This window comes from Bufo bufo, chromosome 4 (assembly GCF_905171765.1).
Source record: "Bufo bufo chromosome 4, aBufBuf1.1, whole genome shotgun sequence".
Lineage (NCBI taxonomy): Eukaryota > Metazoa > Chordata > Amphibia > Anura > Bufonidae > Bufo > Bufo bufo.
Window position 1 is genome coordinate 365,992,739 of NC_053392.1, and position 27,226 is coordinate 366,019,964.

Sequence of the window (27,226 nt, forward strand, 5' to 3'; positions counted from 1 at the left end):
ATAGTACTGCACTGGGCGGCAAGTCCATTGTCCCGCTGCGCCGTACTATTACGGTGCTGGTCGGGAAGGGGTTAAAGCTAAAGGATACATAAAATATAAGGAAAAAGGGCCAAATAGTCTTAATAATCGGTAAAATTATCATCTTACTTCTTTCATGCCCATGATACTTACATTGCGTCAGTACCTTTAGTTCATAGACAGGCTTTACAACCATCATTCCTTTAATGAAAGCACTGTAGCAAAGTTTTTGACTCGTGCAATTTCCTATGATATCTTTAAGTATTACAGTCCTGGCCCTGTTCTTTGGGATTTTCCAGTCTACAATCTCTTTGAGTGTATAAATTCTTTCATCCTGGCACTCATAAAACTTTCCAGTATGGGACAGAGGTAGAATAAATGAATGATCTGTTCCCTCTATTGTCACTTTACATATGATTGACTTGACTCCATTTATTTCTTCCACAGAGTTGAATATGATGGCTTTGCCTTTGTCGATGGTTATGTCTCCTATATGAATCTCAGAATCGCTATAGAGGTTTGGATTGCCAAAGGGTCCAATAGGTAGTGCCTGTACGATTTCTTCAATGGAGTGATATGGGTTTTTATCAGCCATGACTGAGAACAAGCCTACAAGAAACAAATCTTAATACATATATTTCTATTGAAAATGTATCAGTTATTTAACTTCTATTATTAACCATTGCATTCCGGGCTGTGTCTGGTATTGAAGCTCAACTTCATTCATGTGACTGTTGCTGAGCTACTACACGAAACACTGGCCATGGACAAGAGTAGTGATGTCTCTTTAATGAGGCTTTCCAGGTCCCATCTTTAGGATAGGCAATCAGATCAATGGGGATCCAGCTCCTACTAGAAGCTGATTTAGTGGGGTGCCAGGTCCCCAACAATCTGATATCGATGACCAATCCTAAGGATAGGTCATCAATACTGGAAAATTCCTTTAACCACTTTGTGACCACACCCTGTAAGTGTACATCTGATGTCTTTAAAGATGGCACCCGCTCATGAGGCAGATCAGGGATTTTTAACCCCTCAGATGTGGTGGTCAGTTTGTGACCACAGGCATCTGAGTCGTCTTTTTCCAGGAGCTGCACTCCCTGGGTCCAATGGCTCGCCGTACCAAGATTAAAGGAGCCGTTTGGTTGCTATATGCTCGGCCATATGAAGGCTTTGAGGCCTGTCATAGTGAAGATCCTATCAAGCCCTCATAGGCTTCAATGTTAAAATCATTGCAGTCTATGGAAGAAGCGCTCAGACGATTGCAAATTAAAGTCCCATAGGGGGACATAAAGTTAGTGTTAAAAAAAGTTAAACTATTTAAAAAAATATATAAAAAATAAAAAGATATACAAATTTAAATCCTTGTACTAAAATAAAAATAAATAAACAATAAAAAAAATGAAGATCATAGACACTGCCACATCCCAAAAACTATAAAAGTGTGCTACAGCTGTAATCATACTGACCCCCAGAATGAAGTGAAAATGTCAGTTTCACCACATAGGGAAACCCTTGAAACTATGGCGGAATTGCGTTTTTTTTTCCATTTACACCTCATTTGGAATTTTTTCCAGCTTCCCACTACATCGTATGAGAGATTAAATGGTGCCATTAGAAAGTACAACTTATCCTGCAAAAAAACTTGTCGCCATATGACTGAGTAAGTGGAAATATTTTAAAGTTATGGCTCTAGGAATGCAGGCAAGCAGTAAAAAAAGGAAAATCATTTGGTCAGGAAGGGGTTAAAATGTATTTAGATCTAAATTGCATTTATATAGGAATAGAAGGGGTAGACAAAGCAGGCAAGTACAACATTAATATCTTATAAAAAAATAACCTTATAAATGTTTCTTTATATATGACTTCTTCAATGTGCTAAGTTCAAACAGCTCCTATCCTCCAAGTCTATTTCATCTGCCTATATATGTAAACCCATATTTGTCCTTCCTGGTTCTTCTGAAAGTACATATATACAGCTGTACTTACTATAAGAATCCCTAAGATCTGATAGATGATATTTTACAATGTGTAGGCAGTGGGGCATATGCGTTATTCTCATCAGCTTAAATCACCATGTTCAAAAAATTATTTTAGTTGCTTCCTGCTTTGGTAGATGTAAATGATCCTTTCATGAAAAGGTGATTCTCGTAGTGATTCTCGAAAAGGTGATTCTCGAGTTTAATTCATTATGTTACTAGTGCAGTCGATATAGCAGAATACATCATATTGAGGGTATGAGAAAAACATGCAGTTCTGATGATATACTGTATCAAATGACTACTATGATACCTGGAAAATCAGGTGGAAGCTCTGCTGCAGGCAACTTGCTGTATTCATTGTAAGTTGCTATGACTTTCTTGACTTTAATTCAGTGATTTTGATAACATCTCCTGTTGAAAGAGAGCATTCATTTCCAGAGAGTTCATAATGGGAACCTAAATGAAACAAAGTCAAGTGAAAATGTTAAAAAGGGCATTTGATAATTTAAGGTCATTTTCTCATGATTGCTGCTATATCACCTTAGTTTTAATATCACAGAATAGTAAGAATATAGACAGTCGGATTTCTTTATCAAGGTGAGCATGAAAAGGGATTTCTAAGACTTTATAACTGATGTACTATTCTCAGGATAGGTCATTAGTATCTGATCGGTGGCGGTCCAACACCCTGGATTCACGCCCATCAGCAGTTTGTGAAGGCACTCCAGTGAGCACCGCAGCCTTTTCTGTGGTCACCAAGCACAGCGCCAAACATTGTATAGCTGCTGTGCTTGGTATGCCGCCCAGCCCAATTCACTCAGTGGGGCTGAACAGTGCCTAGACCATGTGGACTGATGAACGTGTCGTCACTGATCTGGGAAAAGCTAAGAGAAGGCCGCAAGCGCTACAGTGGGCACCATGCCTACTCAAACAGCTGATCGGCGGGGGTCCCAAGTATCAGACCCCCACTGATCAGATACTGATGACCTATCCTGAGGACAGGTCATTAGTTACAAAGTCTCTGAAAATCTCTTAAAAATTCCCATCTCCACCTTGTTGATTCCACATATCAACTCTATATCCCAAAATCAACCTATGGTACACCTATGCTACACTGATTGTAGCTACCAGGGTCTTATAGTTTTCTATCTTTTCTCCAGTTTCTGCTGGCTTTGGTGATAGCACACTTCTTCAAAAACATCACAGTGCAACTTGTTTCTACGAGCATGTTCCCATTACTTGGGAGCCAAGTATAGCAGATTAAGATGGCTACTAATCTACTGTACATTACACTCCCAGGTGACATTCTATTTATTGGTATTGAGCAGCTCAGAGGTGACTGGAATTACTGCACATGCTTTAAATATGTACCTGGCCAATATTGTAGAACACCATACTAGGGCATCTACATATCCATGGGCAATGATATAGTGGATGTAACTATAGACAACAAATATACAAATGAAATACACTAAATGGACAAAAGTGTTGGGACATCTACACCATTACAGGAGCTTTTATGACAAACCATTCTAAATCAATAGGCTTTTATAGGAGCTGGTCCTCCCTTTGCAGTTAAAACACCTTCCATTCTTCTTGGAAGGCTTTCTGTAAGATTTTGGAGTGTGTCTGTGGAATTTCTGCTGATTCATCCAGAAGAGCATTTGTGAGGTCGTACATTAATGTTGGATGAGAAAGCCTAGCTCGAAATCTCCATTCTAGGTCATCCCAAAGGTGTTCGATGGGGTGAGGTCATGGGTTATACGTAGGCCAATCATGTTCTTTCACACTAAACTTACCCAACTATGCCTTTATGGACCTTGCTTTGTGCACTGAGGCACAGTCATGCTAGAATTTCAAAGTGCCTTTCCCAAACTGTTCTCACAAAGTTAGAAGCTTATAATTGGCCAAAATGTCTTAATATGCTGAATCTTAAGATTTCTCTTCAGTTAAACTAAGAGGCCTAGGCCAAGTCCTGAAAAACAACCCTACAGCATTATCCCTCCTCACCAAATTTTACAGTTTACACAATGCAGTCAGGCAGTCACAATGCAGTTCTTCTGGCATTTGTCATATCCATACTCGTCCATCAGTCTTCCAGATGCCTCAGTGTCTAATGCCAGCATTATTTACACCATCCTGTTCCATCATTGACATTGTGCTTGATGATGTCACGGTTGCATGCAGCTGCCTGGCCATGGAAACTCCATGCCATGATGCTCCCAGTGCACAGTTTTTGTGCCGATGTTAATGCCAATGGAGGACTTTGAAACTCTGCAGTTAATGAGTCAGCAGAGCATTGGTGACTTTTATGCACTATGCGCCTCCTAAAGTAGATCCTAGACACTCCCATTTTGCAGTCATTCAGCTAAAGTTAATCATGGAATATCTAGAAGGAAATGACGTTGCAACGGTGGCATCCTACTACAGTAAACATGATGGAATTCAGTGAGCTCTTAAGAACAACCAATTCTTTTACAAATATTTGTAAAAGCGACTGAATGGCTAGGAGCTCTATTTTTTTTTTTCACCTCTGTCAATGGGATTGATTGAAACATCTGAAAACAATGCTACACATGAGTCCCAATACTTTTGTCCACATGCTGTTTCTCAAGAAGTTAAATAGTGAAAATCATATTATCACATAAGAGACTACTGAACTTTGAGTTTGGGAATACCTATTTAACTGTTGTAAAAAAGTACAACTACTTTCATGTTTAATATTGAAATTCACATAAAGACTATAATTAATAGGGGTCATTCATCACAGTCTGTGAGGTTGAGAGGTGAACTGCTAACAAACAGCATCTTTCATGGACCTAGTCTATTCATGTATCACTGTATTCCCTTCCACATCACCAATTTTTATTTTATTATTTATGGTTTTATTTATTTTTTCTCCCACATATTCATTATACTGACTTTATTTACATCCTGACCACCAGATACAGAGAGACTCCTCAGTCGAGACTCACTTCTTAAAGAGGGGGGAGCAAGCCAACCCACTGTTCACCCATGCTGGCATACTTATTAATAGGGATTTTCCTGTAGCAGGGGAGTAGAATGGGAAACGGGTTGTATTGAGTAGTAGACTCCTGTCTAAAAAAATAATAAAAATTTTGTTGCCCATAGCTCGGCTTTTATTTGTTAACCCTTTCCTGACATTTTTTTGCTTAGTTTTTTACTCCCATCCTTCCAGAAGCCATACCTTTTTTATTTTTCTGTTCAAAAAAGGTAATTTCGCAATGGTTTTATGGATTTCATTTTACCGCATTACCTATGTGGTAAAACTGACAGTTAGGGTAATTCTGTGGTTCAGTAGGATTACAGGGATACCAAATGTTTATAGTTTTCTTATGTTTTAATACTTAAATAATAGAAAAACTTAAAAAGAATAGTCTGCTGTCTGTGCAAGTTCTCATTTTTTTTAAATCTATATTTATTAAATAAATAACCATTTCACTATAGGTTTCTACAATCATCAAGCCAACTTTCTTCAAAATGGGTTCTTTTCACAAGTAAAACAGTAATATTTAAATTTCTCAAAAAGTAACTTGCATATTTCACAAATGGGATTAGGAAATTAATAACTGATTTTTTTTGACCATTTAATTATATTTTACAACTTCTGTAAATACATGATCTTTGAATTTGTCTACATTATATTATTACAGTATAAAACAGAGAGGGTAAAATCATACCAGACTGAGTTTACAGTTAATACAACATGGGCATCATAAACACATTTATGCAAACCTGTGGAGAACATTTGCTTCATATCCTTGTTTCTTGACTATTTCAGAAAGTATAAGTAATTTGACAATCGGGACCACATTTCAAGTCAATTAATTTGTGATGAGGAATGTACATATACATTTACTTAGTTGGCAGTTCACTTGCTAATTCCAATTTTATCAACATTAATGTTGCTGCCATTACAGGCTAATTAAGTTATAGTTATCTATATACAGTAGGTTATGTAGTTTATCACTGTCATCTAGTGGCAAAAGTGAGTGGCAGCTTTAGACTACTTTCACACTAGCGTTCGGAGCGGGTCCGTCTGATGTTTCATCAGACGGATCCGCTCCGATAATGCAGACGTTTGCATCCGTTTCAGAACGGATCCGTCTGCATTATTACTTAGAAAAATTTCTAAGTGTGAAAGTAGCCTGAACGGATCCGTCCAGACTTTACATTGAAAGTCAATGGGGGCGGATCCGCTTGAAGATTGAGCCATATAGTGTCATCTTCAAGCGGATCGGTCCCCATTGACTTCCATTATAAGTCTGGACGGATCCGCTTGCCTCCGCACGGCCAGGCGGACACCCGAATGCTGCAAGCAGCGTTCAGGTGTCCGCTTGCTGAGCGGAGCTGAGGCTGAGCGCTGGCAGGCGGATGCATTCTCAGTGGCTGAGAATGCATTAGGGCCAGACGGATGCGTTCGGGGCCGCTCGTGAGCCCCTTCAAACGGAGCTCATGAGCGGACACCCGAACGCTAGTGTGAAAGTAGCCTTAACTACATTATGAAAAGGGCAGGCAGGAAATGACCCTTGGTCTAGGAAGTGTCTTCAGTCATTTTGGATTGCTATTCTCTATGGATGCAGCCTGTCTGCTTCTATCCAAAGGGGCTTGAGGCATCATTACCTGTAAGTGCCTTTCTGTGGTGTTATCGGTTATTTATGCTATACTAGTTTATTCTATGTGTACTGATATGTATGTTATTGTATTGTTTTTCAGTTTCGCAAAAAATAAAATGGAATGAAGTTGGATTCCTTTGGTAGACAACACAAGCAGTCGGCTTCTGTTTACTGGAGTCTCGGACAGTGTTTATGCCGTTTAGAACCATACATAGTCAGTGTTTTTGAGAGCGGAGGGCTTCTGTCAGCCCACTAAATCGTTTTGTTTTTTTTTGTTTACTAATAATCCCTACACTGCGAGCTCTGCATACATAAGTTAAATAATCATTTTGGTTCAGTAGAATTTGATAAAAAGCTATTTTTATAATATGTAAATTACCTTGCTACCAGCAAGTAGGGCGGCTACTTGCTGGTAGCAGCCGCATCCTCGATCCTAATGACGCCCCTTCCGCATTGTGATTGACAGGGCAGGGAACGGAATCGTTTCATGCTGGCCCTGCCTGTTAGACTTCAAAATCTGGCGCCTGCGCGCGGCCGTACCTATCTTCAATCTGCGCAGCGCACTGAGAGGCGCCGATGATGTCACATCTACACCCGGCGCAGGCGCATTGAAAAGCGAGCGGCCGCCTCTCAGTGCGCCTGCGCAGATTGAAAATAGGTACGGCGGCGGCGCAGGCGCCAGATTTTGAATGCTAACAGGCAGGGCTAGCAGAGAACGATTCCGTTCCCTGGCCCTGTCAATCACAATGCGGAGGGGGCGTCATTAGGATCGAGGATGCGGCTGCTACCAGCAAGTAGCCGCCCTACTTGCTGGTAGCAAGGTAATTAGCATATTTTAAAAATAGCTTTTTATCAAATTCAACTGAACCAAAATGATTATTTAACTTATGTATGCAGAGCTTGCAGTGTAGGGATTATTAGTAAAAAAAAAAAAAACGGTTTAGTGGGCTGAAGCCCTTTAAACATGTACCCAACTATTGAACTCAGATACCGCGGAGGTTATTGCATTCAAAGTTAAAGGGAGTCTGTCACCAGCATTGCACTTTTTTAACCCTTCCCATAGCTCCCTAGCATGCTTACAGTTAATATGAACGTTACCTCTGGCATCAATCCTGGACTTATATACCATCGAAAACAATCTTTAAAAGATATGCAAATGAGGGCTCGCAATTGCCCAGGGCGGCGTTACTCTCTTAGGTGCCCTGCTTGCTCAGCCTTTTCATTGCGTCCCCCCGCCCCTTCCTACCCTCCGCCCGCCCATCCTTTCCCTCTGACCGCCTTTCTACTTTGTACTAACTTGTTATGCTGCTGATATCCCGCGCCTGCGCACTCATTCCTTTGGCCGGCGCATGCGCACTGCGATGCCCATTCCTTGTATGACATCACAGTAATTAATGCGCATGCGCCGATGGACCGCCTCCTTTGTTGTGTTTTCGCGTCGTTAGCCGGCGCATGCGCAATAGTTACTGTGACGCCGTGCAAGGAATGGGCATCGCAGTGCACATGCGCCGGCCAAAGGAATGAGTGCGCAGGCGCGGGATATCGGCAGCATAACAAGTTAGTAGAAAGGCGGTCAGAGGGAAAGGATGGGCGGGCGGAGGGTAGGAAGGGGCGGGGGGATGCAATGAAAAGGCTGAGCAAGAAGGGCACCTGAGAGAGTAACGCCGCCCCTGGGCACTTGCGAGCCCTCATTTGCATATCTTATAAAGATCATTTTTGATGGTTCTATAAGTCCAGGATTGATGCCAGAGGTAACGTTTTTATTAACTGTAAGCATGCAAGGGAGCTGTGGGAAGGGTTAAAAAAGTGAAATGCTGGTGAAAGACTCCCTTTAATACATTTTACTAGAAAGAATGATTATGTAAAAATCTGGGCTTTATTGACAAGATTGTTGTTATCGGATTCCTAAAATACTGATATATCTGATCAAATTGCTATTTTTCAATTTAAATGGCTATTTCAAAGGATCTTCCAGAGTTTTAATATTCATGACCTTTCTTTGGGAAATGTAGTTCTGTCTACTACACAGTAGATGGAATTTGTAGTTCCACCCCTGACCTCTAGCCCCAGAGCACCTCTTAAACAGCTGAATGGGTGGGGGTGTGGGGTGTCACATCCCCGCCGATCAAATAGTTATTGCCTAACCTGAGGATAGGCCATATATATATATATATATATATATATATATATATTTATATATATATATATATATAAAAATTTTGGAATCGCCCTTTAATGCTAAAAAGTTATGGCATATCCCTAGGTTCTCATGAAAGTGACACAAGATGCACCGTTTTGAACCAAATTTGCTCTCAGTTTTGGCTTAAAAACATGTCTTAAACCAAGTCAACCAATAGTTGGTATAGAGTCTGTGAAAAGTGTCTGTCCCTGCATCAGATTTATCATCCAGCCTGAGCCACTGTGATAAATCTGTTTACACCATCCCCAGTGTTTTGTCTCTGCATATACTGTATCTCATGTATTGTTATTGTTGTTTGTATTAAAAAAAAACTATTCTCGATACAATCCTTCATGGCTGCTTGGTCTGTGTCCCAAGTAAAAAATAATGAGAGAATGGAAAGATTTTAAATTGCATCTATTCTGTTTCTCTTGTAACATAATTTTTCTTGTTATTGTGTTTTTTGTTTGAGATGCTGCTCTGCAAATAGCTGCAAGGATTTTTATACCTTTCTCATCTTTCAAGATTCACCTGAGAATTTCTGTTATGCAGACTCATCAAGTCAGGTAATGTGATGCTAGGATTGCAGAAACGCTTGAAAAACTAGAACAGTGCCCTTTGAGCAGTGTTCCTCAGTCTGTTTCTAGTCTACAGTTGTCAGAACATGATGAGAGTTGTAGTTTTGCAACATCTGGAGAATTACAGGCTAAAGTGCACGGCTTTAAAAAGAAGATAATGTAAATCTTGGCATTTTAAGCCTAAGGCTTCTTTTACTGGTGTTTTTCTACGTTTTTATGTTTTTAGGCCCCTTTCACACGAGCGAGTATTCCACACGGGTGAAATGCATGACGTGGACGCATAGCACCCGTACTGAATCCTGACCCAATTATTTCAATAGGTCTGTGTACATGAGCGTTTTTTTCGCGCATCAGTTCTGCGTTGCGTGAAAAACGCAGCATGCTCTATATTCTGCATTTTTCACGCAGCCCTGGCCCCATAGAAGTGAATGGGGCTTCAGTGAAAAACGCATTTCACTGATGGTTGCTAAGAGATATTGTTTGTAAACCTTCAGTTTTTTATCACGCACGTGAAAAACGCATCAAAACACATTGCACCCCCGCAGAAAAAACTGAACAACTGAACGCAATCACAGACAAAACTGACTGAACTTGCTTGCAAAATGGTGCGAGTTTCGCTGAACGCATCCGGAACCAATCTGTATCATTCGTGTGAAAGAGGCCTTAATGGCATCTTTGCACCTGCATTCTAGTTGTGTGTTTTTTTTGTGTGTGTGGTAAATACGATATCATCAGATATTAGCTGGCAGTCTATGGGAAATGGGAAATGCTACTGGCATTTTTCTTAGGCCTCATGCACAGGACCGTATTTTTTTGCGGTCCGCAAAAACGGGTTCCGTTTTTCCGTGATCCGTGACCGTTTTATCGTCCGTGGGTCTTCCTTGATTTTTGGAGGATCCACGGACATGAAAAAAAAGTCGTTTTGGTGTCCGCCAGGCCGTGCGGAGCCAAACGGATCCGTCCTGAATTACAATGCAAGTCAATGGGGACGGATCCGTTTGACGTTGACACAATATGGTGCAATTTCAAACGGATCCGTCCCCCATTGACTTTCAATGTAAAGTCAGGAGTTAATATACCATCGGATCTGAGTTTTCTCCAATCCAATGGTATATTTTAACTTGAAGCGTCCCCATCACCATGGGAACGCCTCTATGTTAGAATATACCGTCGGATTTGAGTTACATCGTGAAACTCAAATCCGACAGTATATTCTAACACAGAGGCGTTCCCATGGTGATGGGGACGCTTCAGGTTAGAATATACTAAAAGAACTGCATACATGACTGCCCCTGCTGCCTGGCAGGTGCTGCCAGGCAGCAGGGGGCAGCCCCCCCCTGTAGTTAACACATTGGTGGCCAGCGCGGCCGGCCCCCCCCTCCCCTGTAGTTAACTCATTGGTGGCCAGTGGGCCCCCCTCCCTCCCCCGTAGTTAACTCATTGGTGGCCAGTGCCCCCCCTCCCGCCCCTGTAGTTAACTCATTGGTGGCCAGTGGGCCCCCCTCCCTCCCCTGTAGTTAACTCGTTGGTGGCCAGTGGGCCCCCCTCCCTCCCCCTCCTAATTAAAATCTCCCCCCTATCATTGGTGGCAGTGGAGTGTACCGATCGGAGTCCCAGTTTAATCGCTGGGGCTCCGATCGGTAACCATGGCAACCAGGACGCTACTGCAGTCCCGGTTGCCATGGTTACTTAGCAATTTGTAGAACCATTATACTTACCTGCGAGCTGCGATGTCTGCGTCCGGCCGGGAGCTCCTCCTACTGGTAAGTGACAGGTCATGTCACTTACCAGTAGGATGAGCTCCCGGCCGGACGCAAACATCGCAGCTCGCAGGTAAGTATAATGCTTCTACAAATTGCTAAGTAACCATGGCAACCGGGACTGCAGTAGCGTCCTGGTTGCCATGGTTACCGATCGGAGCACCAGCGATTAAACTGGGACTCCGATCGGTACACTCCGCTGCCACCAATGATAGGGGGGAGATTTTAATTAGGAGGGGGAGGGAGGGGAGAAGGCCCACTGGCCACCAACGAGTTAACTACAGGGGAGGGAGGGGGGGCCCACTGGCCACCAACGAGTTAACTACAGGGGAGGGAGGGGGGGGCCCACTGGCCACCAACGAGTTAACTACAGGGGAGGGAGGGGGGCCGGACGCACTGGCAACCAACGAGTTAACTACAGGGAAGGGAGGGGGCCCACTGGCCACCAATGAGTTAACTACAGGGGAGGGAGGGGAGGGCCGGCCGCACTGGCCACCAATGTGTTAACTACAGGGGGGGGGGAACTGCCCCCTGCTGCCTGGCAGCACCTGCCAGGCAGCAGGGGGCAGTCATGTACACAGTTCTTTTAGTATATTCTAACCTGAAGAGTCCCCATCACCATGGGAACGCCTCTGTGTTAGAATATACTGTCGGTTCTGAGTTTTCACGAAGTGAAAACTCAGCTATGAAAAAGCTTTTATGCAGATGGGTCTTCGGATCCGTCTGTATAAAAACTAACCTACGGCCACGGATCACGGACACGGATGCCAATCTTGTGTGCATCCGTGTTCTTTCACGGACCCATTGACTTGAATGGGTCCGTGAACCGTTGTCCGTCAAAAAAATAGGACAGGTCATATTTTTTTGACGGACAGGATACACGGATCACGGTCTCGGCTGCAAAACGGTGCATTTTCCGATTTTTCCACGGACCCATTGAAAGTCAATGGGTCCGCGAAAAAAAACGGAAAACGGCACAACTGCCACGGATGCACACAACGGTCGTGTGCATGAGGCCTTAATTAGATGGCTTTTTCTTAATTAGATGGCTTTTTTTTTCCAGGTGCTGCTTTCAAATACAGTATTTACAAAGAACGCAACAAAAATGCTGCAAAAAAGTGGCCAAAAAAAACAACCTACATACAATAATTTTTACAGCTCCCCAAAAACACACCAAATTTAAGGACCACACAGAAGAAAAACTCCATGAAGAAATTTTTAGTGGTCAAAGACAGCATAAAAAAAGCAATGCCAAAAAACGTAGGTGGCCAAGTAAGTGGTCATACTAGCATTTATATAGCTCCCCCAAAAAATTCCAGACAAAATGTGTGTGTGTGTGTGTGTGTAGGGACCTAAAGGCTACTTTCACACTAGCGTTTCTATTTTCATTGACTTTCAATGGAGTTCATGACGGATCCGTCTTGGGTATGTTACAGATAATACAACCGGATCTGTTCAAAACAGATGCAGATGGTTGTATTCATCAGTAACGGAAGCGTTTTTGCTGAACCCTGCCGGATCCAGCAAAAATGCTAGTGTGAAAGTAGCCTAAGGCCATTTTGCATCAATGTGTGCATCCATTTTCTGTCTGTGTGTCCGTTTTTAATGTTCGTCTTGGATCCATTTTGCATTAGTTTTTCATGTCCGTTAAAAACAGACATGAAAAATGGATGAATTTGATTGGCAGTTATTTCTACTACCACCCTTCTGAGAACACCCACAGGATGGTAGGCCCCCAGCTAAAATAATGCCCCCCATAGTGTAGGATTTTTTTTTTTTACCGCCCCAGCTTTAATAATGCCCCCAATGTAAGCCCCCATCTTAAATAATGTCCCCCATAGTATAGATATTTTTTTTTTTAATGTCCCCAGCTTTAATAATGCTCCCAATGTAGGGCCCCATCTTAAATAATTTCCCCCATGGTTTAAATAATGCCCCCCGTAATGGCCCACCGCTGTTTTTTTGTTGTTGATTTTACAAAAAAAATTATAAAAAACCCTCAACAGTAAAATTGTTATACAGTGACTGCCTAATATACCTCCAGTCACATAATCACTTGTTCTTGTCTGTTAGGTGAATGAATAATTTTGGGGCCTGTAGTCCACTGGCCTGCAGTAAAATTGATATCCATTGACCGTCTAATATACCTCCAGCCACATAATCACTTGATCTTTTCTGTCCAGTGAATGCATAATTTTTGGGGCCTGTAATCTAAATGGCCAACAGTAAAATTGTTATCCAATGACCGTCTAATATACCTCCAGCCACATTATCACTTGATTTTTTCTGCCCGGTGAATGCCTAATGTTTGGGGCTTGTACTCCAGTGGTCAAAAATAAAAATTTTCTAGGCTCCAGCAGGGCACATTTTTGAGAGTTTCTCTTTAAGACGCAAAAAAATGGCCCCTGATTAAAATACATATATATTTGTGGGAATTTTTGCCATTGATCCCCCTCTGGTATATCACTGTCCATGTTGTGGGACGATTTTTGCACTTCTAGTAAGTATTTGGTGGCTGCAAATATGACCTGAAAGTTTTTTAGGTTCGCCTGGTATTAAAGTGAATGGGGCCCACATTTGATCGCGATCGCGAATCGTCCCGGCCGATGTTCGTCCATCACTAGTCATCATTATCTTTTCCAAGATAACCCTTTTAAGGATTAAGAGAAATGTATATAGGAGTATGTCTGATTGAAATGCCCTTCATTAGTATACATCATGCTCCTTTGCATTAGGGCTCATGCACACGATCGTTGTTGTTTTGCGGTCCGTTTTTCACTGATCCGTTGTTCCGTATCTGAGGTTTTTTTCTCCGATTGAAGTCCTCTTCCGTTCCGTTATTGCACAAAACATATCCAAATGGTTTCCGTATTTGATCCTTTTTTGAGGATCGTATACAGAAACAGTAACTTATTAATCATCAAACACCTGAGCAATATAGGCTGGGCATAGCATTTCTACAGTATGGATCCGCAAAATACAGATTTAATACGGATGACATACGGATGTGTTCAGTGTGCGTTCCGTATTTTTTGCAGACTTATTGACTTGAATGGTGCCTCAGACCCTGATCTGCGGACAAGAATAGGACATGCACTACTTTTTTGCGGAACGGCCATGAGGACAAACGGAAACGGAATGCACACGGAGTAACTTCTGTATTTTCTACAGCCCCATTGAAGTGAATGGTTCCGCATACGGTCCTCAAAAAAAAAACGGAACAGAAGCGGAAAGAAAATACATTTGTGTGCATGAGCCCTTACTCTGATTTTAACATATAAAGGTCTTTGAATATCCTAACAGATGCTAAAGAGGAGTAAGCAAAAGGCATACAATATGTGCAAATAAGGTGTACAAGTTTCCACAATGTACAATATATGTTTTTTTGTACATTTACTATTGTATATTATTTCTTGCACCTAACCTTCGAATCAGCCCCAGTAAAAGAGTGGATTTAATATGGTATATATATTTCACACATCAGTGAATCACAGACATGTGCTGTCTGTGTTTTCCATGGACAGCCCACGTATCTATTGAATTGATTTGATATGTTTATTCACATATCAGTGATTTTCCACTTACAGTGGGTCAGTGGAAAAACCATGGCTACATGCAGTACTTTAGTCCGTGATGCAGATAAAACACGACTATTGAAGTCTAATGATCCGTGAAAACCATTGACACAACATGGATGGCATCAGTGGTTTTCATGGACCATTGGTAGGATATGCTCTAGAAATTAAAGAGGTTGTCTGGGACCAAAAAAAACAACAAAAACACACATTTACTCACAATCTAAATAAAGGTGCCTGCATATATTTTCAGCTATTTTCGCCACTTCTATGTGGCTCCAACGGTCCCCCACGCATTGTTTATATATCTGTTTATCTTTCCCTAACTTACGGCTGCACTGCCCTGTGGGTCCTTGGGCAGTGCGGCATCAGGTGGTTACAGCTGTCTCTCTGCTGTGCTGTAACTCCGCCCCCTCATCAATATTCATCTCCATTCATTCTAAAGCTCCTTTACCGGTGACGTCACTGGACTGGAGGGGAGGGGCTTAGCACGATGTCGTCCAGCCTAGTTACCGCCCCTCCATCCACTCTGCATAAATTACTTATGCTGCTATTGACGTCACCGGGCTCCCTGAGCAGCGGAAGAGGAAGCTTTGCTTGCCTGAAAGGGACCCGCTACGTCACTGAGGAGAAGAAAACAGTAACTTCCGACTATGAATTTCAAAGATGAAAACGGGGCTGCAGAAATCTGTGCCAAAGGTACTACCTGCTTGTATGTAATGTGTATGCCACACTTGTACTATTAAAGCAATGTCCCCAATCCCGGACAACCCCTTTAATTTTCAGTTTAGTAGTGCACATGGAATACGGATGACGCACAGATAGCAAAAAATGGACACATGGACTAAGCATTGGTTCTTCATGGACATCTTCACAGATGAACCACTCACCATCTTGTCACAAATGTAATCACAGACATGGCCATGTGAATGAAGCCTAAGTGTGCCATCACATGTGGCAGATTTCATTGCAGAAAATTTCCAGCGAAAATCAGTTCTATACATCGGAATGAAGTTGTTTTGGAGGGAAGCACATGGATTTTTGCAAGCCCCATTGAAATGAATAAAATTCATGTTCAGTTGCAGAAATGTTCTGCAACACAATCTGCCGTATTGTAAAGGCACTTTAAAATGGTGCAACTTCATCTTGATAGATCTGAAGTTTATAAAAGACTTGGCCCCATGTCCCATATTTAAATGCTGTACATAAGAGTGTAATATATTACAATGACTAGAGATAATAGGATTTATTTGCAGGATTTGTGAATTTATTCACAAGGTTTGAGAATCACAGAAAATTGATTGACACAATGACAGGTACAAGGGAGAGTAATGTTAACCCATGTAGGACCAAGCCTGCTTTGGCAGCAACGCTTTAGTTTTTTCTTCTTCCTTACTTCGAAGAGATGTAACTTTATTATTCTTCACTTGACATAGAGGTATGATGCATTATATTTTTAGGGACGGTTTTTAATAGCACCACTTATTGTTAAATATGCACTGCAAAACTGTAAAAAAAATTGGTATAATGGAAAAAAACTTTAATTCCACCATTTTTTACATTTTTTTTATGAGTATCACTATATAGTAAAAATTTATTGATAACCTTATTCTGTGGGTCAGTATGATTACAATGATTCCCCATTTTTATACTTAAAAAAAACAAACTTTGCAGCAATATACTTTCACAGAGCTCTTAGAGAGCTTATTTTTGCTGGACAGCAAGGTAGCAAAACAATGGCAATTCTGGAATGGGTTTTTTCTTACTGAATTAAATAACAGGACTTTTCATTAGTTTAGCCATTTCTGGATAAGGCAATACCAATTATATAAATAGTTTTCTATGTGATTTTTTTTTTTAATTTTTATTATATTTTTAATAACTTTATTAAACTATTTTTAGTACCCCAGGGACTTAAGCCTGAGATTGCTTGAGTGATCGTACATGTACAATACACTGGAATACTTCTGTATTGCAGTTTGTCGCTTTATATTATATACATTTATATAGCTATATATTAGGGTTGTCCCGATACCACTTTTTTAGGACCGAGTACAAGTACCGATACTTTTTTTCAAGTAGTCACCGATACCGAATACCGATACTTTTTTTAAATGTCATGTGACCGTTTTGGGGGATCTGTGGATCTGTGGATGACGCACTATCATGTGGGGGATCTGTGGATGGCACTGTTATGGGGGACCTGTGGATGGCACTGTTATGGGGGATCTGTGGATGGCACTGTTATGGGGATCTGTGGATGGCACTGTTATGGGGATCTGTGGATGGCACTGTTATGGGGGATCTGTGGATGGCACTGTTATGGGGGATCTGTGGATGGCACTGTTATGGGGATTTGTGGATGGCACTGTTATGGGGATCTGTGGATGGTACTGCTATGGGGTGGGATATCTGTGGATGGCATTGTTATGGGGTGGGGGGATCTGAGGATGGCATTGTTATTTGGTGGGGGATCTGTGGATGGTGCTGTTATAGGGGATCTGTGGATGGAACTGTTATGGGGAGGATCTGTGGATGACACTGCTATATGTCATCCACAGATCACCCTCATAACAGTGTCCCCCAATACACCGGGCCCCGCCGCTCACCGAAGTATTTATAAACGTGAATCCTTATCCTGTTATTAAGTTGAACTAACGCTGCCCTCTCCCATGTTCCCCTGTATCCCCCTGTATCCCCACAGCACTTACTTAAGCTTCCATAGCAGGCAGAGCGGACGGCACCAGTAACGTCACTCACTGACGTCGCGCGTCTGCTCCGCCTGCTTCATTCATAAAGTGGGCGGAGCAGGCGCTCTACGTCAGTGAGTGACGTTACTGCTGCCGTCTGCTCTGCCTGCTATTGAAGCTTACAGGGGGATACAGGGGAACATGGGAACATGGGAGAGGGCAGCGTTAGTTCAACTTAATAACAGGATAAGGATTCACGTTTATAAATACTTTGGTGAGCGGCGGGGCCCGGTGTAAGAGTACAGTGACTGCACCGGGCCCCGCCCCTAGTTACGGACTCCAGCCCCTCCTCTCTCCCGATGCTGCATCTTTGCCGGGCCGCAAAAATATTCATTGCGGGCCGCATGACACCCATGCAGTAAGTAATACCCAGTCACATACCAGCAATAATTATCGTTGCCGGCTCTCTCCACCCCTTCTCAGCTGCCGTTCACTGCCCCCTCTATGCACCGCTCACCAGCCCGCTTGATGTAAAAAAAAAAAAAAAAAGTATTCTATTTATGTATCGGGGCGGGGTATCGGCGGCTGAGTACCGCCGAGAAAACTCGGAATCGGTCCCGATACCGATACTAGTATCGGTATCGGGACAACCCTACTATATATATATATATATATATATATATATATATATATATATACTAGCTGAAGGACCCGGGTATATTTAATCTATTTGATTTAATGTGTGTGTCGTTAAAAGATATCAACACTATCCGCTATAACAGTGACATCTATAGCAATCTGCCCCCTTAACAGTGACCTCCACAGCCCCCCACCCCTTAACACTGACCTCCTCCTCACAGTGCCCCATCCCTTAAAATTGGACCTCCACAGCAGCCCACTCCCTTAACTTTGACCTTTACAGCAGCCTTCCCCTTTAACAGCGAGTTTCACAGCACACCACCCCCTTGACAGTGACCTCCACAGCGGCCCGGCCCCTTAACTGTGACCTTCATAGCAGCCTGACCCTAGGGTGGCCAGAAGTCCATTTTTAGACCGGACAGTCTGGCTTTCAGACTCCCTGTCCTCCGTCCGGCGCAGGGCCTGGACGGACACAGGGATGTCCTTTTGAACAGCTCACTCTCAGACAGGAGCAGTGTGCTGTCTCAGCGTGAGCTGCAGGGAGAAAGTCATCCTCCCTCCCACCACTGCAGCTGACAGAAGTTGATTTTTAACTTCATTTTTTCAATCGCTGTCAGCTGAGGAGTTGAAAGGGCGTGGTCTAATTGAATTGAGGGCGTGGCTTAGAGGGACCTAGAAGTTGATTTTTAACTTTATTTTTGAATTCCTGTCGGTGAGCGAGGGTGTGGCGGGAAGGAAGAGGAGGAGGTGGAAAAGTACGGGAGGGGAGGAGGGGGGTGGCCTAACTGGAATCAAGGGAGTGTCCTTTTGAACAGCTCACTCTAAGACAGAAGCACTGTGCTGTCTGAGTGTGATCTGCAGGGAGAAAGTCACCCTCCCTCGCAACCTTGCAGCTGACAAAATTTGATTTTTACCTTCATTTTTTCAATCTTTGGCTGAGGAGTGGGGGGGGCATGTCCTAACTGGATCAGGGGCGTGGCTTAGTGGTACCTGGGGACAGGGTTTTAAGTTTGTCTTTTGAGGGTGGACACATTGTGGCAGGGGGGTGCTGTGGCTCCTTCCTGCAAGAATGACGCCCCTCTGGGCACCTTACTGGCTCATTTGCATATCAAATAAAACTGGATTTTCAGAGGATAAAAACATCTATTGCTGGAACAAAGGCACATCTGAAATAAGTTACTAAGTGCTATTAGGCCATGGCTTTACTTCAATAGCGATTATCCTGGTGACAGATTTCCTTTAAAGCTCACCTACAGCAGTGAAGAAAAATGGCTGGGTTTTTATGGAAACCTGGAGTAAAACTGTGTATGTGGAGGCAAACGGCCTGCGAGCTTCTATTGGCTGATAAGGGTTAAGTGACCAAGCTTCTATTGGCTAATGCATTTTTTGGGAATATCTCAGTAATGGTGATTGTAATGTGACGGTGTGGATTCCTTTAGCGGACATACATACATACACACTTCACTCAGCTTTATATATATTATACATATTTTACACTGTAATAGAATACCTAATGGCATTGTACTCTGTAATAGAATATCTAACAAGGCATTGTACCCTGTGTGGGGATTTGCTCTGGTAGACAGGCTTGTGGACCAGTATAGAGCAACGACAACGTCTTTAATTAAACAGTTCTGTGTTTATTCACACATAAGGATAAGCAAAACAAAAAGTCAGTTTTGAGAAAAACAGTCACCTTGAGTCTGGTGTTTGTTCACACCATGCAGCAATGCAGAAGTCCTTGGACATAGCGCTGCTCTCACACCAACAAGGTAGCAGGCCTTTACCCAGGCCCAAACTCCCAGTTCCCAACACAGAGCCTGACACAGCTTCACTGTCAGAGAGGAGTAAATTCCCACCACCTGACAGTGCTGCCTGTGTTTTATAGCCCAAACCAAGACCCGGCCTGGATCGTGGGGAGAAGCCACCTACCCTGCACTTTGGCTTCTCCCAGTAGAGCCGGCCAGGATCGGCTTTACAGCCATACTAAATAGCAAATCATGCCGCTGACACTTGAAATTACCAGCTCTTACCTCACTGAGGCCAGGAATCTCGGTGACACATACTTTCCGTCAATGACGGACCCTTGACCTTACTACACCTGCAATAGAATACCTAAGGTTTAAACAGCTACTGAGCCAACTCAATACAATTCCTGCACACCCAGGCTGTACAGCTATGTCATGTTGTGCATAGGTGTTACATATAAATGCAATCAGCTAAATGTACTGCTATATAACAGTTGTATACAGATATGATAGAGAATTTTAATATACACTATAGGATAAATGTATTAGGACACACTTCTTAATCAAGGAGTTTAGGTATTTTATTAGGCCTCATGCAAACGGCCATATGTTATTTTGCGGTCCGAAAAAAAAACAGATCGCCAAAAAATATGGATTATGTCCATGTGCATTCGTATTTTGCGGAACGGAACAGCTGGCCCTAATAGAACAGTACTATCCTTGTCCGTAATGCGGACAAATAATAGGACATGTTCTATTTTTTTGCGGAAAGGAAATACGGACATACGGAAACGGAATGCACACAGAGTAACTTCCATTTTTTTTGCGGACCCATTGGAATGAATGGTTCCGCATACGGTCCGAAAAAAATAAATGGAATGGACATGGAAAGAAAAAATATGTTTGTGTGCATGAGCCCTTAGTCCCATTGCTACAGATGTATAAAATCGAGTACCAGCCATGCATTTACAGACAGTTGTGAAAGAATGGGTGGTTCTAAAGAGCTCACTGAGTTCCAACTTGGTACTGTAATAGGATGCCACACTGCAAAAAGTTCATGAAATGTCTTCTCTCTTAGATTTTGTTATGTTCAACTGAATGGAATTATTGCAATGTCTAAGTACTAGGAACCACAGAAACTCAGACATGAAATGCAAACCACATAAAGTTACAGAGCAGGAGTTACCAAGTGCTACATAGTGCATAATTAGTCAATGCTTTGCTAACCCATCGAACACCTTTGAGATAAGGTTCAGACTGGTCCACCAGTACAGTGTTCATTTTAGGACATGGTCAGATATCATAGTCAAATATCAAATTAATGCCAATGTGACACCTGACCCTGACTATGATTTCTGACCATGTCCTAAAATGAACACTGTACACCAGAGTGCCAGTGGCTTAAAGGGGTTTTGAACACAGAAACACTGGGTATGAGGCAATTGCTTTACCACTGAGCTATCAGCTATGTGCTCATATAACACTGTAAGTGTAGCTTACAGCATTTTAGGCACAGTCAGGTGTCGGTGTCAGGGTCAGGTGTCAGGGTCAGGTGTCACATTGGCATTATTTGATATTTGACTATGATCTGACTATGTTCTAAAATGAACACTGTACACCAGAGTGCCAGTGGGCCTAGGTTGTGACAAACTAATGGGCCCAAAGAAGACAATTCTATTTTATATCAATTTGATGTTAGGCCTTAATTTCCTCTGCTGTACACAAACAACCTGAATCCAACACTGGGATGAAATAAAACAGAGATTGCAAGTCAGGCCCTTCATCCAACATCAGTGTGTGACCTCACAAATGCACTTCTAGGTGAATAGACTAATTCCCACAGACACACTCCAGAGACTTGTAGAAAGCTTTCCCAGAAGAGTACAAGATGTTTTAGCTGCAAAAGGAGGGGTGGGGGTAACTCCAAATTGATGCCTATGGATTAGAATGGTATGTCATATTTTTAATGGGTAGATGTCTATATAGTTTATTTGTCCCTCAAGGCAATGAGTGACAACTAACAAGACTCCATACTTTAGCTGAATGAGTCATAATCCATCATAATGTCTAAATTACATACTCTGAATCATCAGATGATGAGAAATTACAGTCACAAGACTAGTTGTTAAACTATTGCAGCATAAGAACTCATACAGTATATCATGATCTCCCAAAGGCTTCAAATTAGCTTTACATTAGAAGAAAGTAAATATCTATAAATGACCAAAAAAAATGTATGTCATTGATCATAATGTTATTGCTTCTAATTTTGGGTAACTATGAAGTTTTTCTTGGCCATAGAAAACATGTTATTTTACCAGGACAGATGGACCTATAACAAAAAGTACTACTCATCTGCCATAGCTACAGTATATAGATGGAAAAAAGACTAATAATCCATCTGGTTAAGCCTATTTTAGGCTTTGTTCACTTCTGTTTTGTGGTTCTCATTAATAATTGAAGCAATAATGCAGAACCACATCTATTATATGATGGACATTACCATAACTTAACAGACTACACTGACATACGAAAGTATCTGTCCAGTCCCATCAAAGTGTCTTTCATTTTGATGGAAAAAATAACTCTAACGTGCATGCTCCGAATGGAATCTCTAATGCGGATGTGAACATAACCTTAGGCCTAGTTTATATCCAGAGGAAAACAAAACAAAACAAATTACTTTGGCTAAGTGCAGCCATTTTTGCCTCACAAGGATAAAATTCTCCCTGAACCACAAGGCAGTCAGACACTTTCAACGGACGTTATTAATTCATTTACAGATCTAACATTCATTAAAAAGAACCCCCATAGCGCTGTATGCCGCTAATGTACTGTGCTATGCTTTCTGCATATTACTATATCATTCACTTATCATTAGAACAGCTGAGCTATGCAAATATACGACTTCCCTCCACATGTAGAGAATTTTCTATGGTTCCTGCTACAGTTCTGAAGAATTAATAACTCATGCACTTTTTTTTTACTATCTCCTATACTCCAGGTTAATAATAGTTTGAGAGACCATGGAATATCCATGGACTGTCAAATCACAATATGAATATAATAAGATAAGACTAGCAAGCTAGACTTCTCCAAATCAGAATACCTGGTTGTATTCCTAAAAGCAAAATATTTATACTCCTACTTTCTGCAAAAATAAGGAAAGAATTAATATGTACATTCAATGAAATGATGATTTTCCAAGAAACTTTTCTCAGAAAAGACCATGTACAGTGGATGACAGGACATGAATCATTCTGGAAGACAGATGCTTATACGACAGCACAGAGACATTTCTGCTGAATGGTAGATAAGTAAAAGAATTCCTTCTAAAGACATATTTATTAACTAGGTTTAAAAGAAGTTTAGATACTCTACTTACAGAAATGCCACCAGCAGTTTTATTAGTGTAGATTGAATAAAGAGATTTTCAATCCAGCCATTTCTTATGGCTTTGAATATATTCATCTTGTCAGATAAGTTGAATAAGCTCCTCCATAATAATACTAATAAAATGTGTTCAGTATATTGCATGTGTATCTGTAGCCATAACACACTGTATATTCCATACTTTGAGGTTGTTATGGTTTTTAATGGGACATCTAACTAATACATCTTAATCAGAATGACTTGTAACATATGTGTTATGTGCGTTACCGCTAAGAAAAGAACCAGGTAAGAGGTAATGAAGCCCAAAATGTCTGACTGCAAAAATAGAACTACCTCTGTCATGTTGCTGCATACCTTATCCCCTTAGGGACGCATGACGTACCGGTGACCCGATGAACCGGAAAAAGACTGATTGGTGGTGTGATTACACACCACCAATCACAGTCCGAGCATTTGGGAGAGGCGGTGCTGGCCGTGGTGCTGAATGCCGCTGTCCAGGGTGCTGATTGGTGCTGAGGGAGAGAGGCGCGAGATTCAATTTTCAGTGCTCCTCTCTCCCCTCCTCTTCCTGTTCAGGAGTTTAAGCATGCATGGGATAGGCATAAGGCCATCCTTCATATAAGATAGGGCCAGGGGCTATCATAGTATTTAGTATATTGGGCAGACTAGATGGGCCAAATGGTTCTTATCTGCCGACACATTCTATGTTTCTATGTTTCTATGAACAAGCTCTTACAAGAGCTTATACTCAGGGGAGTATTGTGATAGCAATCCCCAAGTGTGTAGTTAATCCCATTCCCCAAACATGAGCCAAAACTTCATGAAGGTATAAAAACAGGAACTCTCTTTATTTGACAAAAGCATTGATTTATACATATCTTCCAACAAGGTTAAACCCACAGGGTTTTGTAAAAACAGCCAATCACATGCATTTACAGTATTCAAACCTTCACAGCAATTGTACACAAAATCCCCTTCCCTCTGTCTGTAACGCAATCAACAAAATACAATGAGCATTGTCTGAGACGCAATTAACTAACACACTGGCATTGTCTGAGACGCAATTAACAAATACAATTACCAAACGTAATAGGCTAACTTAATCACTCACAGACAGAAAACACAATTTTTCCCCAAAACACAGAAAACACCCCAAAACCCCAATATCCCATAATGTATACATCCATGGATAGCTCTGATCTGGGTGAACAACATTCCAAAAATCACCCAGATCCGAGCAGGGGTTCCCGAATTCCATGGAAGTCACATTTGGCGGCCGCAAGCATGGCTTTCCTGCCCAAAACAGTTCCAAGATTTAAGCTGTGCGGCCGGTCTATCTTCTCTTCAAAGATAGAATGGCCATAATCCTGGGGCAGAGGCTAGTAGCCAGGCCCCTCCAAAACCCAGTGGCGAGGTTGGTTTCGCCCACAGTTTTATTTGTAAGCCTCACAAAGTGACTTCAACCTGAACTGGTCCATAAAAAGTGGGATTTGGAAAATTTCTGAAAAATCTAAACTTCTAAGCTATGTAACCCCAAAAAATAAAATATCATTCCCAAAATGATACAAACATGAAGTAGACATATGGGGAATGTAAAGTCATCACAATTTTTGGAGTTTTACTATGTTATTACAGAAGTAGAGAAACTGAAACTTTGAAATTTGCCAATTTTCTAAAATTTTTGTAAATTTTGTATTTTTTTTATGCAAAAAAAATTTTTTTTTTTGACTCAATTTTAGCAGTGTCATGAAGTACAATATGTGATGAAAAAACTGTCTCAGAACGGCTTGGGTAAGTAAAAGCGTTTTAAGTTATCAGCACTTAAGTGACACTGGTCAGATTTGCAAAAAATGGCCAAGTCCTTAAGGTGAAATAGGGCTGAGGTCCTTAAGGGGTTATAGCAGGTTATTGGATGACATTTTTGTTAAACATTTCACATACAGACGCAGCCAATGTTAGTAACATAGTAATTTAGTACATAAGGCCCGAAAAAAAGACATTTGTCTATCCAGTTCGGCCTGTCATCCTACAAGTTGATCCAGAGAAAGGCAAAAAAAAAAAACTGTGAGGTAGAAGACAATTTTCCCCACTTTAGGCCGAGTTCACACGAACGTGTGTGACCCGTGCCCGTGCTGTGGGCCGCAATGCACGATCGCCGGCCGTGGGTCAGCCGCATCGGATCGCGGACCCATTCACTTTAATGGGTCTGCAATCCTGCCTTTCCGGAAGTACGGGACGCAACTCCACAGAAGCACTCTGTAGTGCTTCCGAGGGGTCCCGTTCCGTGCGGCCGTTCCGCAATTCCGGATTTGCGGACCCATTGAAGTGAATGGGTCTGCATCCGTGATGCGGAATGCACACGGAACTGTGGCCGTGTATTGCGGCCCGAATACCGCCACGGATCACACACGTTCGTGTGAACTAGGCCTTAGGGGAATAAAAAATTCCTTCCCGACTCCAATCAGGCAATCAGAATAACTCCCTGGATCAACGACCCCTCTCTAGTAACTATAGCCTGTAATATTATTTCACTCCCATCCAGGCCCCCTTTGTTAATGCAGCAAATCACATTACAGTAACTAAACAAATTGTCAAGACAATACTGGCTACATCTGTATGATACTAGTAGTCGCCTAAAGAGAATTACACAATCAAAACGTGTGCCTAAATTTCCATGTGGAGTGTGCATTAACTTGAATTAGTGAAATAATGCACTAGCATTCAAATGCAACCAATAAGATTTATTTTTGTCAAATATTTTTATATGGAAAAACTAAAAAAATTTTAAATATGTATCCAGGAGAGCTAATGTACATAAGAGTAGAGCAACGCCCTCTAGCTCCAAGAGATAGATTATAATCTCTCTCTACACACATAATACATTTACAATCAATTCTGAATCAAAGAAACACAATTCCTAAAGCCAATTTCATAACAGATTTTTGAGAAAGACTCTATGTGAATAGGTTTCACACATAGTGTTGAGCGCGAATATCGCAATTCGCTAATGCGCAAATATTACAAATATAGTGCTATATATTCGCTATATCGAATATTCGTCATTTTTTTTACATCTGAAAACATGATTCCTCCCTGCTTCTTTATTGTGGGTCAATGAGTCATTGGCCCACAAGCAACTTAAGCAGGAAGGGATCATGTTTTCATAAGGAAAATAAAAATGATGAATATTCTAAAAAACGAATATATAGCAATATAGGGAATATATTTGTTATTTAGAATATTCGCATTTTTTTTCCAATCTGTACGGTCGTTCACATACTCCTCCCCAACAAGCGTCCCCGTTACCATGGGAACCCCTGTGGGTTCGAAAATACCATCGGAGCTGAGTTATCCCTGAGATCGTGAAATCTCAGATCCGATGGTATATTCTAACCCACAGACGTTCCCATGGTGACGGGGACGCTTGTCGGGGAGGAGTATGCGAACGACCGTACAGATTGGGGGAAAAAAGCCGAATATTCTAAATAACGAATATATTTGCTATATTGCTATAACTTTGTTTTTTAGAATATTCGTCATATTCTAAAACACAAAGTTACAGCAATATAGTGAATATTTGTGAAATACACATATAGACTGAAATTTAGCTAATATAGTGCTCTAGTATTTTTTTTAATAGTGTAAATTTTTTCCAAATCTGAACTTCAGAAGAGACAAAAAAAAGTAGACTATAAAAAAAGATTATAGCACTATATTAGCTAAATTGCAGTCTATATGTGTATTTTACAAATATTCGCTATATTGCTTTAACTTAGTTTTTTAGAATATTCGTAATATTCTAAAACAAGAATATATAGCAATATAGCGAATATTTGTAAAATAAACATATTAGCCATAGCCAACCAATAGGAAAGTTGTCATATACAGTTAAAAAAAAATCGCAATACGCGAATAATTAAATCGCATATTAATCGCGATAAATAGAATAATGACGAATATTTGAGTTCAACGAATATAAGACTAATATTCATTCAAATATTCGCGAAATCGAATATGGCACCTCCAG

General features: G+C 41.5%; 1 protein-coding gene across 1 annotated transcript in view; it reads right to left on the reverse strand.

Annotated features, from left to right (window-relative positions):
- Nucleotides 1-27,226, reverse strand: part of THEMIS (thymocyte selection associated) — a 122,785-nt gene that overhangs the window by 91,784 nt on the left and 3,775 nt on the right. Inside the window, 3 exon segments of the mRNA XM_040429119.1 lie at nt 172-627; nt 2,311-2,391; nt 2,394-2,456. Coding sequence (XP_040285053.1) covers nt 172-627; nt 2,311-2,391; nt 2,394-2,456 — 600 coding nt within the window.